Source organism: Petromyzon marinus, chromosome 63 (genome assembly GCF_048934315.1).
Source record: "Petromyzon marinus isolate PM22_M1 ecotype Great Lakes invasive population chromosome 63, UKy_Petmar_22M1.pri1.0, whole genome shotgun sequence".
Taxonomy (NCBI): domain Eukaryota; kingdom Metazoa; phylum Chordata; class Hyperoartia; order Petromyzontiformes; family Petromyzontidae; genus Petromyzon; species Petromyzon marinus.
This window is the reverse complement of record NC_133729.1, coordinates 5,568,491-5,588,448: the sequence shown is the minus strand read 5'-3', so window position 1 is coordinate 5,588,448 and position 19,958 is coordinate 5,568,491. Positions and strand designations below refer to the sequence as shown.

Below are 19,958 nucleotides of genomic sequence, written 5' to 3'. Positions count from 1 at the left end.
GGAGGAAAAATAGGCATTTTTTGCATGCCGTATTTTTTTTACGCATCTATTCCTTAAAATCCTGTATTCTAGCCAGTCATTTACCAAATTACTTTTCTGAGCACATGCCCAAGCCTTGTCCCTAGTTTTCATGAGCTTTGTAATCAAAGGATCATACCATGGTGGGCGGTTGCCTTTAGTTTTAAATCTAACCAACGGAGCATGTTTGTTAAGAATTTGGAGAAACGTGTACCTGAAAGTCTCCCAAGCCGTAGTCAGGTTGGGGATATCACAGACCTTATCAATATCCGAGTGAAGCACATCATTTGTAAATGCCTGAGTGCTGAAGTGCCTCAAAGAGTGCTTCTCAACAATTTTAGGGGGGGGCTTTGGGTCTGGCTGATGATCTCACACCAAAAATGAAGGAGTGATCACTAAGGTTATTACCCAGAACACCAGTCAGTGCGAAATTGTGAGGGGCATTTGTCAATAGGACGTCAAGCAGAGTTGACTGTCCCGGATTTTTTAGGTTGGGTCTTGTGGGGACATTTATTAATTGAAACAAGTTAAATTAATCGGTAAAATTTGTGGCCACGGCGGCAGGTTTAGCCAATTCCAATTTAGATCACCCACTAAAATTATTTCACCTTTAGGGAGGCCCCCAAAAAGCTCTCTCAGTGCCGATGCAGCTTCAACATCCGTCCCACAAGGCGGTCTATAGCAGCACACTACCAATATCTGTTGATTATTTTGGAGAGTTATTACCTTCAAAGCAACATTTTTTAAACAAGGAGTGAGCTGGTGAACATGCAATAGTGTTACAAACATAGATGGCAATTCCACCTCCTTTAGATCCTCGGTCAAGCCGAAAAAGGTTGTAGTTTTCAATCGTAATCTGCAAGTCATTGACAGCAGGAGTGAGAAATGTTTCTGTTAGGCAAAAAATGCCCGGGTCAAGATTTGCCACTTCTAGTTTTAGTTGACTTAATTTAATCACAAGCCCTCTGATGTTGACATGTAGAACACCAACACCTTTCCTGCCAGAAAAATCTACAGAATTATACGAGCTCTTTTCATTTGGGCCAGGATGAAGCTCAATACCACCCAGAAATAAGAAAAGTAGAATTAACAGTTTGCATAAGTATTTTCTGTGAAAGGATGAAGAGCGGCGAACCTTGGACGAATAGCAGCAGCTCGCAGATGATGTTATTTTTAAGAGTAGAATGAAGTTTGGAAGAAGTGCTGGTGAAGTAATAGGACAAAGATAGGGTTTAAAAGGATACAATGATGGAGTGTAGAAGTGTCTATGAGCTGTTTCATTTGCAAGTGTAGTGGCAAATCGAGCAACAAGTATTGACGCAAAATAACGAGGGTAGCCGTTTGTAGAGTTGAGTGTGGCACTAGATATGGCCGGGAGGGACAGCAGTAGGATGCACAGCAGGAGAATTGCCTTCTCTAAAATATCCGGGGGATACACAGATTTACACACAAGTGTAATAGAAAAATATATATACTTGTAGGCCGAGCGTGAGAAAAACGTCGTGCCACACTCGTCACACATGCACGGCTTCTCGCCCATGTGTTAGGGTTGAACAGCGCCCACCCCCCTCTCCCAGACAGCAGATTCTTGGCTTTTGTGGGCTCGGCTGAACCGCTTGCACCGCCTCCTTTCCCCGCCGCAGGATGGTGCTCGAGCTAGCCCTCCTTGAGCTCAGCCCACGACTGGAATGTCGTTTCTTGGCCTCTCGTGTCTCTGCTGCCCGTCCAGACGGCCCCAATGAAGCCCACACAGGGGACTCTTCATTCACAACCCTTGGCCGTCTCGAATGATCTCCGTGAAGTTGTCCAGGATGGAGCGCACGTCGTCCTTGAGCCGCTTGTTGAATGACTGCAGGCGCACCTCCCTGCTCTGGGGCAGCGCCCGCGACATCTCGGGGCAGCAGCAGTGGAGAGAGCGCGACTCTCTCTCAGGGCAGCAGTGGACAGAAGCACAGCTCTCCCTCAGGGCAGCAGTGGACAGAGCACAACCCTGCCTCAGGGCAGCAGTGGAGAGAGAGTCTGGCTCCCTCACGGCAGCGGTGGAGATAGCGCGTCTCTCCCTCAAGCCAGTAGTGGAGAGCACGGGGCTCCCTCCGGGCAGCAGTGGACGGGGCACGGCCCTGCCTCAGGGCAGCAGTGGAGAGAGCACGACCCCACCCCAGGGCAGCAGTGGACAGAGCACGGCTCTGCCCCAGGGCAGCAGTGGACGGAGCACGGCTCTCCCTCAGGGCAGCAGTGGACGGAGCACGGCTCTCCCTCAGGGCAGCAGCCGAGAGAGCGCGGCTTTCCCTCAGGGCAGCAGTGGACGGAGCACGGCTATCACTCAGGGCAGTAGTTGAGAGAGCACAGCTATCCCTCAGGGCAGCAGTGGACGGAGCACGCACTAGGCCGCTACAGTAACTGGAAGCCTGACTCGGGCTGTGCCTTGTGCATGATTTACTAGGCCTCACTCAGGCTGCACCAGGTGCACGATCAGCTAGGCCTCACTCAGGCTGCGCCAGGTGCACGATTTACTCGGCCTCACTCAGGCTGTGTCATGTACAGTATTACCTAGGCCTCACTCAGGCTGCGCCAGGTGCATGATTAACTAGGCCTCACTCACGCTGCTCCAGGTGCACGATTAACTAGGCCTCATTCAGGCTGTGTCATGTACAGTATTACTTAGGCCTCACTCAGGCTGCGCCAGTTGCATGATTAACTAGGCCTCACTCACGCTGCTCCAGGTGCACGATTAACTAGGCCTCATTCAGGCTGCGCCAGGTGCCTGACTTAGTGTTCTCACCGAGATAAGACTTGCTAAGTTACCCTCGTCAAACTGCTTACCTGCCTAGCTGGCTCAACGTGCGGTGCCGGCGCTCGGTCACGACAAATGGCGGGCCTGTCTCTAGTGGAATACTGTGCACCCATATGGACTCGATTAGCTCACCCCAAATTGGTGGACATTAAGATAAATGTCACGGTGAGAGCTATCTCAGGAGCAATGAGGACAACCCCACGACTATGGCTGCCTGTGCTGTGCAACATCCCCCCCCCCCCGCCAAAAATTCGCGGCCAAGATGCTAGACAAACTACACGTGGCACTAGCATTATCCCTTCACGTCGACATTTTCAAGCGACCAACCGTGTGCATGAAGTCCCGACACCCAGTGTCGGCAATACCACAGTCCGAGGAGTGGAGTATGTGCGATACCCGCACTGTTTGGAATGACGAATGCAGAGCCGTGAAAGTGCCGAACAAAAACCTCAAGTGGTCCATCCGTCCAGATGCCTGGTTTCGAACTCCTAAGGCAGCAATGGGTGGAGTTAAACCGCTTGCGGTGTGACTAGGGAGTTGGTGCCGCTTCCGAAATTCGATGGGGCCTATGTGACAGGTGACTGTGTGAATGCTGGGAGCAGGACACCATGGCGCACATTATTTTCGGCTGTGAAGTGCGTCAGTGCAGAGTGGTTGCCCCGCACGTGCTGGAGGAGGCGGAGGCTGCAGAGTGGCGTTGTGGCCATGTGGGCTGACGTCCACTCAATATAATGAGAGCAAGAGGCACCAGAAAAAGTTAGGTACAGATGTAAGTCAAGTTTATATTCATCTCAGTGCCAAACACACATTTGAATCGAAAAAGACTGTAAACATGTGGGAGCAAGATGCACCAGACAACTGTTAGGTTCAGGTGCAAGTGTAGTGACATTGGGGATGTCACTGTAAGGGTCGTGGCGTGCGATGTCACTACATCGTGGACATCACCGGGTGGGTTGTTGTGTGAGGCCTGCTCTAGCACAGCACGGCGTGCGATGCACTGTCATCGCGTACACCCCTTATGCGGGTGTAGTACCAGCCATAGCGGGGCTTGGTGAGCGCTGGGATAGCGCAGACACCACGCATAGCGTGTAGTGTGGGCTCCCACAAGGGGGAGTGGGAGAGTGTCAGCCCAGGGGCAGGGTTGCCCCGGGCCATGGCACTCTGGTTGACCCCGTGGATACATGATCCGGAGTGTCCACAGAGAGTTCCCCAGGTGGGGGGACTAGGGGGTGATCACGTGTCCGGGGAGAGCTCTCGAGAGGTATCGAGAGGGCGCTAGAATGCTCGAGAAGGCGGGCGGGGTCAAGGGCAGAGTGGCCCCGACCCGGGAGGATATAAGGTGGGTCCCTGAGAGGGACCAGGGTCGCTGCATTCTTCAAGCTGGAGCTCCACGTCTACAAGCTGAAAGCTCTACGTCCTACGAGGCATCAACACGCAGTCGGGGACCTGCGTGAGGGTCTGACCCTTCATCGCTGTAACTCCTACATATAGAGTAGTTAGCTGGGTGGTCACCAGCCTAGGCTGTATCTGATGAAGGGGCAGTTACCCCTTTGTGTTAACGGGTTGATGTTACAAGAAAAGTTTTGCCTCTGAAGAACAACGTCTGCGACTCAGTTGGGCTCACCACACAAGTAAGCCCTGTGTTTTAGTTTAATAGTAAAATAAAGAGGGAGATTGAAGGAAGAAAACCAAGCTACAGATAAGTGGCAAGGATATTCCAGTAAAGTGAAAAAACGATTTACCAAACTAAATATTAGCAAATGCAATGTTAAGTAGGAATAAAGAGGGCAGTTCTAAAGCTATGGGTGGGAGTCGGAGGAAGGAAGTGTTACTTTCCGAAACTGGTGGATTTTGTTTGAGAGGACATTTACGATGAAGACTGCCCAGTGATGGTTTCTCTGGATATTAAGGGAGGACAGATTTAAGTTAATGTACAGAGTTCTATGGTAGGCGATAGATGATGTCACAATAATGAAATGTGGGCAGGATTGTTGCTACAACTAGAAATTAAGGCGATGTCGAGGTGTAATACAGCGTCTGTTTCGGTTTAAGAAAACATTTTGTTATTATCTTGTTAGCCATGCGGTCCATGTGTGTCCTAAAAGACAGTCTTAAGTGACGAGTAATGCCGAGATATATAAGTTGTTAACCTCCTCAATAACTTGTCAGTCCAGAAGAACAATATGCATAGGTGGCGAGACAAGTTTGGGGCAGCCGGAGAATTACGTAATTTTTTGGCATTAACTCCTCCTGTAGATGCTGCTTTAACTCCTCCATGGAATTGTCGGGGGCCATCAAGGGCTGTAGAGTATTTAGCCAATTCCAGTAATATGTGCTGGAAACATGGGAGGAAACTTTCGTACACTGAGAAAACCCAAAAAACGAGGGGACTTTGATGAGGACTCCAAAAATATAGATTCAACCCAAAAGGCAGTCCTACTAAATGAAAAACTGTTGATATGAGCTGAGTCCATTGCTAGACCCAACGCAGAAGAAACCGCACAGCATATATCGATGTAATGCCCGATCCACAAATACGATGGATACGTCACAGCGTTACACTCCGCTATTCTTGACGCCGTTAACTGGCTTGATCACCTAAATGTGAAATTGTAGTTGTTGCTCTGCATGTACATCAGCCACACGAAAGAAGAAGATTGCTGTTTTGCTATATCCCAGCTACTCCGCAATCTGTGGCCTGATGCACTAACGGTCAATCATCCAAACACAAACCAAGTCCAGCCCTGCCGAGCTTGCAAGATGCGGCAAGATTGGACACATAAATACGTTTAATTATATGTTTGGTGGAGTATAATCATTCACGCATACAATTTCAACACATTCATTAAAAGTAATAAAAGTGATTCCACAGCGCATATTATTATAATCTAATCAAATAACCTAATTACTATGACCTTGCAGGCTGTTCTCATTCACCTAAATACAAGCTAATGTACGCTCCTTCATTGATGGGAAATGCGTGCATACCAGACTCATGTAAGTGCATTGCAATCGAAACACAAAGTCATCAATAAGTGGCTCGAAAGTTAATTGAACAGCGTGCCACTGCGACCAATCAGAGGGAACGCTTAGCGACTATAAATGGCCGAACAAGACACCGATTGAGGTGTATCTCGCGTGAGCATCAAGATGGCGGTTTTTCTTCGTTGGGTCGTGGTGCTCTGTGCTGTGGGTGTTTTGTCTGCGGATTCTGGGTTCGTGGGTGAGGATTTCGCACTGTGCTCACTGCATAGTCTCTCACTTGGAAAAAAAATCGTTGAAGGTTCCACAGAACTCCATGGGGAAACTTGTATGCAGTGCTGGATTGAATTGTTTTTGTTTTTAACTGGTCATTACGCTTTTTGTTTAGTCACAAGCATCATTGAGAATCGCGTCGCCTTTTTGCGTATTGACTGGCAATCTTCACACTAGGATGGATTTCGTGTGTGAACGCATTTGAGTAAAATTAAACGTCACCCATCGTAAATTTAACCATTTGTGAGTTTTCCGACGTAACCTCCTGCTATCGGCAGTTTTTTGGTGGAACTTTTTAGCGTTAGAATGTTTAACCAATACCGATTTGTATGTTGAGCAGAACAATTTCGAGCTTGGTGTGCTGTAAGGTAGGGGTAAGCAACTCTCATTCCCTCTGTATTCCTTTGAACTTCCATCTGACTTTAGAATGAACTTGGTTTTTTATTAAAATTAAATAACTTCCAGTTACATTTCTTGGTTAGCAAAATGGGAGAAGTTTGGTCTTGACCTAGTGTGTCAAGCAAGCGTCATGACTAAACCGAAGATGCGCTGTTGCACGAGTGTACGAGCTGTTTCTAATCTTATTTTGATGTGACATTAACTTCCCTTTGTGTCGTTCTTCTCTTAAAGGACATCGAGCTGCTAATCGTGGCATGAGGGCGATCGATGATGAGGAATTGCCCCCATCTACGATCCCAACAGGTATATTCAATGCTTTGCACGTAAACATGACTGCCACCTAGAGTCATCACACTTCTGATGCCTTGGACCATATCTGCACCGTAGGGTTTGTTGCGTCGTTTATTGCGTTCAATTGTGCAACTGCTGAAGTTTTCCAAAGGTGGTGTTGAAATGATGTGCTTGGAGGGTGCAGGCGACAAGCAGGTGTGTATTGGTAATATTCATTGCAGTCTAATTAACCACTTCAGGGCGTGGTCATAAAAATATTGGCTGCGCTAATGTAGTTAAAGCTGTAGGTGGTTGAACCCATGAAATGTTTATCGGGTGCAGTATTTCGTGTACGAGACCTGCTCTGCTTAATGTAATGCACCAGCTCAAGAACGGACTAGTCCTTAAAACCACAGCACTAACCAGTTGGAAAAAATAACCAACATTCAATGCACTGGCATTGGCTCTAATTATTTCGGCCTGCGCTAATGGTTATGGGTCTCATTTCAGAAATGTTTAAATGCCGCGCTTTGTTCTTCCTAATGAGTATTTTGCGATCTATTAGACCCAATTTGTATATCCATATGTGCTGCGAACTTTTGTGAAGCTGATGTCCTGAGTTTCCTAATGGACTGATGTACAGGTGTCACCTATGAGGTGCAGTGCGTCAATGAGAGAATGTCTGCCAAGATCGCGAAAAGCGTCCTGCTGGGCTACGGCGCTTCTGATCTCGTCATGAACTCTGCAACTCCTGCATGCAAATTGTCGGAAACAGGACCGTACATCACGTTCAACATCTCGCTCGGAGAATGTGGCACCTTCTTTGAGGTCTCTAATATCAAACTTTTTCCTAAGTGCTTTTTCTTAACTGCCTGCTTTTTAAAAACAAATCTAATGTGCCTTGTATCTTCCCCCCTACAGGAAACGAGCACAGACCTCGTCTTCTCTCAAACGATTTCTCTGCCCAGTACCACGTTTGGCATCATCACCTACGACTTCGTGTACATCATGGTCAATGCAATGTATGTAACCAAAAGCCATGCTTGACACGTACGGTCTCGCAGTCTTCTAAACTGCGTTCTTGCCATTCCACGTAATGGCGTGACCAAGCCTGCCGTGACGACCCTTTCGTTCATTTCCTGGATATTGTCCTGATTGGCATGCCTTCAAATTAAAGATCTAATCCAAAAGCTAAATTTGTCATTCGTTTCACAACTTGCTGCCGAACTGAAAAACATTGTTATTGGTACTTATTCACGTAATCCATTTGGTCACGTGAACAAGTACTTCATGTGCCATAGTTTGAACTGAAATCTACTATTGTAATGATAGGATTTAATGTCTTCAGACCTAAACACTGATGCTCTTCCCTTTATCCCCTTTTTATAATAGCTGCAAGATTCCGAGGACGAAGCTCTTGTCGTCTTCGGCACTCCAGCCCAACAGCACAAAGGTTGTGCTCAACCAAACCGTGTATGCTGAACTGGAACTGAAGATGGATTTCTACAAAAGCTTTACGTTCCTGGCGTCATACCTGCCCACCGACTACCCCCTAGTGGTGCAGCTGCGTCAAACCCTCTATCTCCAGATGTCCCTCAAGACTGGCCTCGGCCTTACCCTGTTCACCATCGACCTCTATGCAACTCCCACCAGTGACCCCCTTGATCCGCGGAAATACTATCTCGTGAAAGAGGGGTGCGTAGCTTTTCTGTCCTCTGGTGCTTGACTCTGCCTTAAATGTACTCGAGCCTACCACCTGTTTTAATCTGTGGCCCTTCTCTCTCTAGCTGTCTGCGTGACAGCACCGTGAACGTCACCATCACCGCCACTGCCCGCCGCTTCACCTTCCCAGCCTTCGCTTTCACTGCTCAAGATACTAAATACGTGAGCTCAACGTCCCACCATGCTAAAAGCGATCACGAGTTTTGGGTGGCAGGGTCTAGCCTTGGCGACACTTAGCCTTGCAACTTGCTCGCATTTGCGCCAAATTTAGGACTTGTGTTCTGGAATTGGTTTTTCCTCTTTAATCTACAATTGTATTAACGTCCACTGGCCAAACGGGTCCTCTTGGTGAAACATTGCTTACTGATGATTGAATTGCCCATGGTTAAACCTGGCAGGAATCTTTGTCTCTGGGGCATTCCCATCCCCTTCAATTGCAAATGCCTTTTTTAAAAAACCTCCCTATTTTCATTATGCTCTGCAGGTGTACGTCCACGCTGCAATGATAGCTTGCAAGGCTTCTTTGACTGCCTCGCGCTGCCAGCAAGGATGTCTCGCCAGGAAGAGGAGGAGCAGCTTGGAAACCGTGGATACCCCGGTCTACATCTTCACCAGAGGACCCTTTGTCTACAGCGAGGATGCCGCCCTATCCCGCTGTGCGTTGTCCTATCATTAGCGTCGTGCTGGTTTGCAAAGCAACATGATGATAATTTGATTTTGGCCATGTCTCTATTTCAATACTCTAGGCCCTCTAGCGGTGGAGTCAATCCAGCAAGCTACAATTGAGTACTTGCATATTTCTTAAATGATTTCCCAGTTTTAAGTGCATCTTGGTGTGTTCTAATTGTTAAGTGTGTTTCTATGACGTCCAATTAACCCACTTTCCCCGTCTATTCTCCCTTTTACAGCGGAGATCCTAAACTACCCTGGTGTCGTGGCCGTTGCAGTGGTTGCTTCCATCATCCTCTTGGGCTTGGGTTTTGCTTCGAAGAGAATGCTGGCTAAGAAGTGATGCAGATGATTAACATGCACCCACGGCATGGAATAAAGCAAGGATGCAAACATTTTTTTGGCTTGATTGGTGCTTATTGCATAACGTCTACACCTCGTTGCCTTGCCTGCTTATCTCCTGGGTAGAAACTAAAATAAACATTGCCTTGAAAGATCCAGTTTGGGTTGATCTTAATGCAAGCAGCTCCAATATAAGCTGACGTGTTAATCTTTAAAATGTAGCTGCCACAACCACGAGGTGTCTCCCCTGGAGAGAGAAAGCAATGCAATTGACAACATTTTGCTTCTAATGGATCGAGCGAGCATATCTTGGTACAAGACTCTCACAATATAACGCAACATTAGGACTGCAAAGGTCAATTGGAATAAACTGATCCCCTGAATCGCAAAGAACATTGGCAATAAATGCTGCGACGTCTGTTTTCTCCGAAAACCCACGTGATCGCCACAGCTGACCCTTATCTGCCCCACGCCTAACGTGTTCCCGGTCCCCAACTCCAGTTTCCCATCAATATACTAATTTAATCGTGTATTCCACGCCTTTGCCACCACCATTTTACATCCTATCCACTCTTCTCGTTTCCTCTTGCTTACCCATCTCATGCCATATGGGGCCTTAAGATGTGTAAGATATGATCAAAAGTATGCCAATGAATCTTTGTAAAACCTCTGTCCTATATACAGATACTTTCCATTCTTGGCACGAATGCCGGTTAACCAAAACATGGATTTTGTGAATCCATTCCAAAAACAACTAATACGGGTGTAATGGCGATTGGACATGCATCTCTTGAAGGCACTTTATTGAGGACCCGTTCACGGTACCCGACTACAATGGCCCTAATTCTTGCTTGTAACTCAACCAGTCCATTCACAACTAATACTCCTGTCATTACCTCCAGTGGCCACTAGTGCACTTTGTGCATATAGCTCTATTGCCATTACATATGTGGAGTATAAAGGTGCATATTGCATGGAAACAGTGCGGTTCATGTTGGGTCGGCCTGTAACGAAGGCAAATACAATGCGGGATATGTTTGGGCAATTAAGCTGGGAGAGCCAAGGACGGCTGTGATTGGTTGGTACTATTGCCGGGGCGGAGAGGCGTCAGGAAGTCTGGCGAGAAGCAGGTGTGTGATCACGCGGAGTGCCGTTGAGACGTGGACTGATTAATTGGGGCGTAATGAGAGCAGGGATACATTGGGGGGTCGGCAATTGGAGCGGGAAGTTGGAGTTTGGAGTCAACAGGGGGAATTGAAGTGTGGAGCGTTTGGGAGACAGAGTTTGGAAGACAGTGGAAGGGAGATGGAGTTGGAGACGGAGCTGGGAACAAAGACGAAGTAGTTAGTGGTGGAGAGAGCGTAGCGATAGCGGAGCTGAACAAAGACGAAGTAGTTAGCTGTGGAGAGAGCGTAGTAATAGCGAAGCTGAACAAAGACGAAGTAGTTAGCGGTGGAGAGAGCGTAGTGATAGCGAAGCTGAACAAAGACGAAGTAAATTTTGATTTAAAGCTTTCGTGACTGCAGTAATTCATATTCTTAGTTTTTTCGGTAAAGTCACGTTGAAGAGAAACAACAAAATAACAACATATATATAAAACAATAAAAAATTCTCACGACGTTTCGACCATAACTCAAACGGTCATCATCAGGTGTGTTGGTTTGCATAAATTTATTTTTAAACGGCAAATTTATTTATTTTAAAAAAAAAACGTTGGCGTCACGCGCAGCGATTGGCAGTTTGCCCAGGACTAGTCCATCTATTTTTTTTTTAAAGAGGAGGGGGGAGACGAAATTTTTTATAATGTATGCTGTCTGAAAGCCACTGTAAGCGTGAACAATCAATCAAGAACTGAAATGATTTATCAAATCTTTCCAATGATTGCTAAGATAGAATCCATCTTCTCGGTTGAAATTGTCTCTGTGCTTGTATATGTGGATAGCCTCATGAACGAATCTCTCATGGAAGCCAGATGGCTTACAAAGAACCTCCGTCTTGGAAAAGTCAATGGCATGTTATTTTGTTGTTTCTCTTCAACGTGACTTTACCGAAAAAACTAAGAATATAAAGACGAAGTAGTTAGTGGTGGAGAGAATGGAGCGATAGCGGAGCTGAAGACGAGAATAGCACGCGGTGGAGACAGCTTAGCGATAGTGGAGCTGAGACGAGAATAGCCAGCAGTGGAAAGAGCGTAGCGATAGCGGAGCTGAAGACGAGAACAGCCAGCAGTGGAGTGAGCATAGTGACGGTGATAGCGCTGAACAGGGATGAAGTAGTAGCAGTGGAGTGAGCATGGTGACGGTGATAGCGGTGGAGAAAACATAGCGACGATGATAGCGGAGAGCGGAGACGAAGAAGTTAGCGGCGGAGTAAGCGAAGTAATCGTGGGAAGTAAGTGAAGTTATCGTGGGGATTGGAAAGACAAAGGTGGCGAGCGAGTCGAGTGAAGCACGGCGGGCGAGCCGTGGCGACCTGGATAGTGTGGAATGTGGAGGACATGCTGAGAGTTGTAAATAAAGCGGTGTTCGGAGAAAGACAGAAGTTGTCCGAGTTAAATCAAACATTACATATGTATAAATTACGTTTGACTTAAGAAAAGTGAGTTAAACAGAATAAAACATCGTAGTAAATGTATTGATCTTGTTACAAAATTATATTTAATATAAACGATTATGCAATTTAGGCATAATATGCAGTTTCTGATTTGAAGTTGAAAGAACACATTTCCGTTTCTCTGCCATTACATAGCTTAGAAAATTTAAACTCAAGCTGGTTTCTGCCGGGGCCGTCGTAGCTGTAACAGCCGCTGTTCCTTGGAGTGACGTTGGACAGGAGCCTCACGTAGTGTTCTCGCCTAGATAAGACTTGCTAAGTTACCCTCGTCAAACTGCTGGCCTGGCTGGCTCAACGTGCGGTGCCGGTGCCCGGTCAATACAAATGGCGGGTCTGTCTCTAGTGGAATACTGTGCACCCGTATGGACTCGATTAGCTCACCCCACATTGGTGGACATTAAGATAAATGTCACCGTGAGAACCATCTCAGGAGCAATGAGGACAACCCCACGACCATGGCTCCCTGTGCTGTGCAACATTCACCCCGCCAAAAATTCGCGGCCAAGATGCTAGACAAACTACACGTGGCACTAGCATTATCCCTTCACGTCGACATTTTCAAGAGACCAACCGTGTGCATGAAGTCCCGACACCCAGTATCGGCAATACCACAGTCCGAAGAGTGGAGAATGTGCGATACCCGCACTGTCTGGAGTGACGAATGGAGAGCCGTGAATGTGCCGAACAAAAACCTCAAGTGGTCCAACCGTCCAGATGCCTGGTTTCGACCTCTCAAGGCACCAATGGGTGGAGTTAAACCGCTTGCAGTGTGACCAGGGAGTTGGTGCCGCTTCCGAAATTCGATGGGGCCTACGTGACATGTCACTGTGTGAATGCGGGGAGCAGGACACCATGGAGCACATTATTTTCGGCTGTGAAGTGCGTCAGTGCAGAGTGGTTGCCCCACACGTGCTGGAGTAGGAGGAGGCTGCAGAGTGGCTGTGTGGCAATGTGGGCTCACGTCCACTCAATATAATGAGAGCAAGAGGCACCAGAAAAAGTTAGGTACAGATGTAAGTAAAGTGTATTTTCATCTCAATGCCAAACACACACGTGAATCGAATAAAGACTGTAAACATGTGGGAGCAAGATGCGCCAGACAACTGTTAGGTTCAGGTGCAAGTGTAGTGACAGCGGGGATGTCACTGTAAGGCAAGTGGCGTGCGATGTCCCTACATCGCGGACATCACCGGGTCGGTTGCTGTGTGAGGCCGGCTCTAGCACACCACGGCGTGCGATGCACTGTCATCACGTACACCCCTTATGCGGGTGTAGTACCAGGCATAGCGGGGCTTGGTGAGCGCTGGGATAGTGCAGACACCACGCATAGCGTGTAGTGTGGGCTCCCACAAGGGGGAGTGGGAGAGTGTCAGCCCAGGGGCAGGGTTCCCCCGGGCCATGGCACTCTGGTTGACCCCGTGGATACATGATCCGAAGTGTCCACAGAGAGGGCCCCAGGTGGGGGGACCAGGCGGTGATCACGTGTCCGAGAAGAGCTCTCGAGAGGGATCAGGAGGGAGCTAGAAAACTCTAGAAGGCGGATGGGGCCAAGGGCAGAGCGGCCCCGACCCGGGAGGATATAAGGTGGGTCCCTGAGAGGGAAAAGGGTCACTGCATTCTTCAAGCTGGAGCTCCACGTCTACAAGCTGGAAGCTCTACCTTCTACGAGGCATAAACACGCGGTCGGGTACCTGAGTGGGAGTCTGACCCTTCATCGCTGTAACTCCTACGTATAGAGTAGTTCGCTGGGTGGTCAGCAGCCTAGGCTGTATCTGATGAAGGGGCAGTTACCCCTTTGTGTTAACGGGTTGATGTTACAATAAAAGTGTTGCCTCTAAAGAACAACGTCTGCGAATCAGTTGGGCTCACCACACAAGTAAGCCCTGTATTTTAGTTTAATAGGAAGATAAAGAGGGAGATTGAAGGAAGGAAACCAAGCTACACATAAGTGGCAAGGATATTCCAGTAAAGTGAAAAAACTATTTACCAAACTAAATTTTAGCAAATGCAATGTTAAGTAAGAATAAAGAGGGCAGTTCTAGGGCTATGGGTGGGAGTCGGAGGAAGGGAGTGTTACTTTCCGAAACTGGTGGATTTGCTTGAGAGGACATTTAAGATGAAGACTGCCCAGTGATGGTCTCTCTAGATATTAAGGGAGGACAGATTTAAGTTAATGTACATAGTTATATGGTAGGCGGTGTATGATGTCACAATAATGAAATTTGGGCAGGATTGTTGCTACAACTAAAAATTAAGGCGATGCCGAGGTGTAATACAGCGTCTGTTTCGGTATAAGAAAACATTATTTTGTTATTATCTTGTTGGCCATGCGGTCCATGTGTGTCCTAAAAGACAGTCTTAAGTGACGAATAATGCCGAGTTATAAAAGTTGTTAACCTCCTCTATAACTTGTCAGTCCAGAAGAACAATATGCATAGGTGGCGAGACAAGTTTGGGGCAGCCGGAGAATTACGTAATTTTTTGGCATTAACTCCTGCTGTAGATGCTGCTTTAACTCCTCCATGGAATTGTCGGGGCCATCAAGGGCTGTAGAGTATTTAGCCAATTCCAGTAATATGTGCTGGAAATATGAGAGGAAACTTTCGTACTCTGAGAAAACCCAAAAAACGAGAGGACATTGATGAGGGCTCCAAAAATATAGATTCAACCAAAAGGCAGTCCTAATAAATGAAAAACTGTTTATATGAGCTGAGTCCATTGCTAGACCCAACGCAGAAGAAACCGCACAACATATAGTGACGTAATGCCCGATCCACAAATACAATGGATACGTCACAGCGTTACACTCCGCTATTCCTGACGCCGTTAACTGGCTTGATCACCTGAATGTGAGATTGTAGTTGTTGCTCTGCATGTTCATCAGCCACACGAAAGAAGAAGATTGCTGTTTTGCTATATCCCAACTACTCGGCAATTTGTGGCCTGATGCACTGACGGTCAATCATCCAAACACAAACCAAGTTCAGCCCTGCCGAGCTGGCAAGATGCGGCAAGATTGGACACATGTAAATACGTTTAATTATCTGTTTGATGGAGTATAATCATTCACGCATACAATTTCAACACATTCATTAAAAGTAATAAAAGTGATTAAACAACGCATATTATTATAATCTAATCAAATAACCTAATTACTATGACCTTGCAGGCTGTTCTCATCCACCTCAATACAAGCTATTGTACGCTCCTTCATTGACGAGAAATGCGTGCATACTAGACTCATGTAATTGCATTGCAATCGAAACACAATAAGTGGCTCGAAAGTTAATTGAACAGCGTGCCACTGCGACCAATCAGAGGGAACGCTTAGCGATTATAAATGGCTGACCAAGACACCCTCTCAGGTTATCTCGCGTGAGCATTAAGATGGCGGTGTTTCTTCGTTGGGTCGTGGTGCTCTGTGCTGTGGGTGTTTTGTCTGCGGATTCTGGGTTCGTGGGTGAGGATTTCGCACTGTGCTCACTGCATAGTCCCTCACTTGGAAAAAAAAATCGTTGAGGGTTCGACAGAACTCCATGGGGAAACGCGTTTGCAGTGCAGGATTGAATTGTTTTTGTTTTTAACTGGTGATTACGTTTTTTTGTATAGTCACAAAAGCATCATTGGGAATCGCGTCTCCTTTTGCGCATTGACTGGCAAGCTTCACACTAGGATGGATTTCATGTGTGATCCCATTTGAGTAAAATTAAACGTCACTAATCGCAAATTTAACCATTGAGTTTTCCGACGTATCCCCCTGCTATCTGCAGGGTTTTGGTGGACCTTTCTAGCATTAGAATGTTTGACCAATACCGATTGAATGTTAAGCTGAGTAATTACGAGCTTGGTGTGCTGTAAGGTAGGGGTAAGCAACTCTCATTGCATCTGTATTCCTTTGAACTACCATCTGACTGTAGCGTGAACTGACATGTGTTTTTATTTTAATTCTAAAGCTTTCAGTTACGTTTCTTGGTTAGCAAAATGGGAAAGGTTTGGTCTTGACCTAGTGTGCCTAAGCATGGTCAAACAAGCTTCATGACTAAATGGAAGATACGCTGTTGCACGAGTATACGGGATGTTGTACTCGTATTTTGATGCAACATTAACTCCACCTTTGTTCTGTCAATCTTCTCTTGAAGGACATCGAGCTGCCAATCGTGGCTTGAGGGCGATCGATGATGAGGAATTGCCCCCATCTACGATCCCAGCAGGTATAAGCAATGCTTTACACGTTAACATGACTGCCACTAGGGTCATCACACTTCCGATGCCTTGGACTATATCTGCGCCATAGGGTTTGTTGCGGCGTTTATTGTGTTCAATTGTGCAACTGCTGAAGTTTTCCAAAGGTGGTGACGAAATTATGTGCTTGGAGGTGCAGGTGACGAGCAGGTGTGTATATTGGTAATATTACTGGTAGGAAATGTAGTGGACTGGAAGACCAACCGGAATTATTGCACAGGAGGCAGGAGATTAATTGTGGATGTCTGTCCACGTGGGGTGGGGAGGGGTGGGGAGGGGTGGGGCTGGGAGCGATGGAACTGGGTGGGGAGGGGCTGGTCACCCCGTGGTGCCCTTGTATGGACTGGAAGCACAACTGGGATTAATTCACAGGAGGCAGGGGATTAATTGTGGATGTCTGTCCACGTGAATCTGGGTGTATATAAAAACATCGCTACCTATCGCCCATTTGTACTGGTGGTACTGGTACGAAGCGTAGTGGACTGGAAGCGCAACCGGGATTAATTCTTGTGGATGTCTGTCCACGTTTATCCGGACATTCGAATATATAAAAATGGGAGGAGAGGGACTAGGTGTAGAGGGGAGATGCTGGGTGGGGAGGGGATAGTCACCCCGTGGTGCCCTTATAAAAGTCAACGTGTAACCTACTCACGCCGGCTTGTGTCTGCCCTCAGTTGGGCATATTTGCGGAATGCTCCACGCCGCCGTTGACCCTGGCCGCTGACCGAGCAACCAACGTTCCTACCAGCCCCTTCCGCAGGAATGTGTTCATTGCAGTAACTACTTCAGGGCGCGGTCATGAAAGAATGTGCTGCTCTAATGTAGATATAGCTATATTCTTAGCTCTTTCAGAAAAGTCACGTTGAATGGAAACAATAAAATAATATATATAAAACCATAGATATAGCTGTAGGTGGTTGAACCTATGATATGTTTATCGGGTGCAGTATTTCGTGTACGGAACCTGCTCTGCTTAATGTCGTGCACCAACTCAGGAATGGACTAGTCCTTGAAACCGCAGCACCAACCAGTTGGGAAAAAAATAACCAATTTTCAATGCACTAGCATTGGCTCTAATTATTTTGGCCTGCGCTATTGTTTGAGTCTCATTTCAGAAACATGTTCAAATGCTCTGCTTTGTTCTTCCTAATGAGTATTTTACGATCTATTAGACCCACTTTATATCCATGTGCTGCGAAATTCTGTGAAGATGATGTCCTGGGTCTCCTAATGGACTGGTGTACAGGTGTCACCTATGAGGTGCAGTGCGTCAATGAGAGGATGTCTGCCAAGATCGCGAAAAGCGTCCTGCTGGGCTACGGCGCTTCTGATCTCGTCATGAACTCTGCAACTCCTGCATGCAAATTGTCGGAAACTGGACCGTACATCACGTTCAACATCTCGCTCGGAGAATGCGGCACCTTCTTTGAGGTCTCTAATATCAAACTTTTTCCCAAGTGCTTTATCTTTTAACTGCCTGCTTTTTAAAAACAAATCTAATGTGCCTTGTATCTTCCCCCCCTACAGGAAACGAGCACAGACCTCGTCTTCTCTCAAACGATTTCTCTGCCCAGTACCACGTTTGGCATCATCACCTACGACTTCGTGTACATCATGGTCAATGCAATGTATGTAACCAAAAGCCATGCTTGACACGTACGGTCTCGCAGTCTTCTAAACTGCGTTCTTGCCAATCCACGTAATGGCGTGACCAAGCCTGCCGTGACGACCCTTCCGTTCATTTCCTGGATAGTGTCCTGATTGGCATGACTTCAAATTAAAGATCTAATCCAAAAGCTAAATTTGTCATTCGTTTCACAACTTGCTGCCAAACTGAAAAACATTATTATTGGTACTTATTCACGTAATCCATTTGGTCACGTGAACAAGTACTTGATATGCCACAGTTTGAACTGAAATCTACTATTGTAATGATAGGATTTAATGTGTTCAGACCTAAACACTGATGCGCTTCCCTTTTTTCCCCTTTTCATAATAGCTGCAAGATTCCGAGGACGAAGCTCTTGTCTTCTTCGACACTCCAGCCCAACAGCACAAAGGTTGTGCTCAACCAGACCGTCTATGCTGACCTGGAACTGAAGATGGATTTCTACAAAAGCTTTACGTTCCTGGCGCCATTCCTGCCCACCGACTACCCCCTAGTGGTGCAGCTGCGTCAAACCCTCTATCTCCAGATGTCCCTCAAGACTGGCCTCGGCCTTACCCTGTTCACCATCGACCTCTATGCAACTCCCACCAGTGACCCCCTTGATCCGCGGAAATACTATCTCGTGAAAGAGGGGTGCGTAGCTTTTCTGTTCTCTAGTGCCTGACTGGCTTGAATGTACTCGAGCCTACCACCTGTTTAATCTGTGGCCCTTCTCTCTCCAGCTGTCTGCATGACAGCACCGTGAACGTCACCATCACCGCCACTGCCCGCCGCTTCACCTTCCCAGCCTTCGCTTTCACTTCTCAAGATACTAAATACGTGAGCTCAACGTCCCACCATGCTAAAAGCGATCACGAGTTTCACGTGGCAGGGTCCAGCCTTGGCGACACTTAGCCTTGCAACTTGCTCGCATTTGCGCCAAATTTAGGACTTGTGTTCTGGAATGGGTTTTTCCTCTTTAATCTACAATTGTATTAACGTCCACTGGCCAAACCGGTCCTCATGGTGAAACATTGCTTACTGATGATTGAATTGCCCATTGTTAAACCAGGCAGGAATCTTTGTCTCTGGGGCATTCACATCCCCTTCAATTGCAAATGCCTTTTTTTTTTTAAAACCTCCCTATTTTCATTATGCTCTGCAGGTGTACGTCCACGCTGCAATGATAGCTTGCAAGGCTTCTTTGACTGCCTCTCGCTGCCAGCAAGGATGTCTGGCCAGGAAGAGGAGGAGCAGCTTGGGAACCGTGGATACCCCGGTCTACATCTTCACCAGAGGACCCTTTGTCTACAGCGAGGATGCCGCCCTATCCCGCTGTGCGTTGCCCTATCATTAGCGTCGTGCTGGTTTGCAAAGCAACACGATGATAATTTACTTTTGATTTTGGCCAGGTCTCTAGTTCAATTCTCTAGGCCCTTTTTACTGGTGGAGTCAATCCAGCAATCTACAATTGAGTACTTGCATATTTCTTAAATGATTTCCCAGTTAAGTGCATCCTGGTGTGGTCTAATTGTGAAGTGTGTTTCTATAACGTCCCATTAACCCACTTTCCCCGTATATTCTCCTTTTTACAGCGGAGATCCTAAACTACCCTGGTGTCGTGGCCGTTGCAGTGGTTGCTTCTATCGTCCTCTTGGGCTTGGGTTTTGCTTCGAAGAGAATGCTGGCTAAGAAGTGATGCAGATGATTAACATGTACCCACGTCATGGAATAAAGCAAGGATTCAAACGTTTTTGGCTTGATTGGTGCTTATTGCATAACGTCTACACCTCGTTGCCTTGCCTGCTTATCTCCTGTGTACAAACTAAAATAAACATTGCCTTGAAAGATCCAGTTTGGGTTGATCTTAATGCAAGCAGCTCCAATATAAGCTGACGTGTTAATCTTTAAAATGTAGCTGCCACAACCACGAGGTGTCTCCCCTGGAGAAGGAAAGCAATGCAATTGACAACATTTTGCTTCTAA

General features: G+C 46.9%; 2 protein-coding genes across 2 annotated transcripts; both read left to right on the top strand.

The window, feature by feature from the left end:
• The first annotated feature begins 5,927 nt into the window (after positions 1-5,927).
• Positions 5,928-9,621, top strand: LOC142906324 (CUB and zona pellucida-like domain-containing protein 1). Its single transcript, XM_076053896.1, has 8 exons — positions 5,928-6,035; positions 6,698-6,769; positions 7,380-7,564; positions 7,658-7,758; positions 8,129-8,431; positions 8,524-8,620; positions 8,943-9,114; positions 9,367-9,621. Exons 1-8 carry the CDS (start codon positions 5,963-5,965, stop codon positions 9,468-9,470), a joined length of 1,107 nt encoding a protein of 368 aa, XP_075910011.1. The 5' UTR covers positions 5,928-5,962; the 3' UTR covers positions 9,471-9,621.
• Positions 9,622-15,441: 5,820 nt separating this feature from the next.
• LOC116956102 (CUB and zona pellucida-like domain-containing protein 1) lies at positions 15,442-19,725 on the top strand. The gene is made up of 8 exons (XM_076053895.1): positions 15,442-15,542; positions 16,222-16,293; positions 17,571-17,755; positions 17,852-17,952; positions 18,324-18,626; positions 18,716-18,812; positions 19,138-19,309; positions 19,568-19,725. The coding sequence occupies exons 1-8, from the start codon at positions 15,470-15,472 to the stop codon at positions 19,669-19,671; spliced, it is 1,107 nt and encodes a 368-aa protein (XP_075910010.1). The 5' UTR covers positions 15,442-15,469; the 3' UTR covers positions 19,672-19,725.
• Positions 19,726-19,958: the final 233 nt, after the last annotated feature.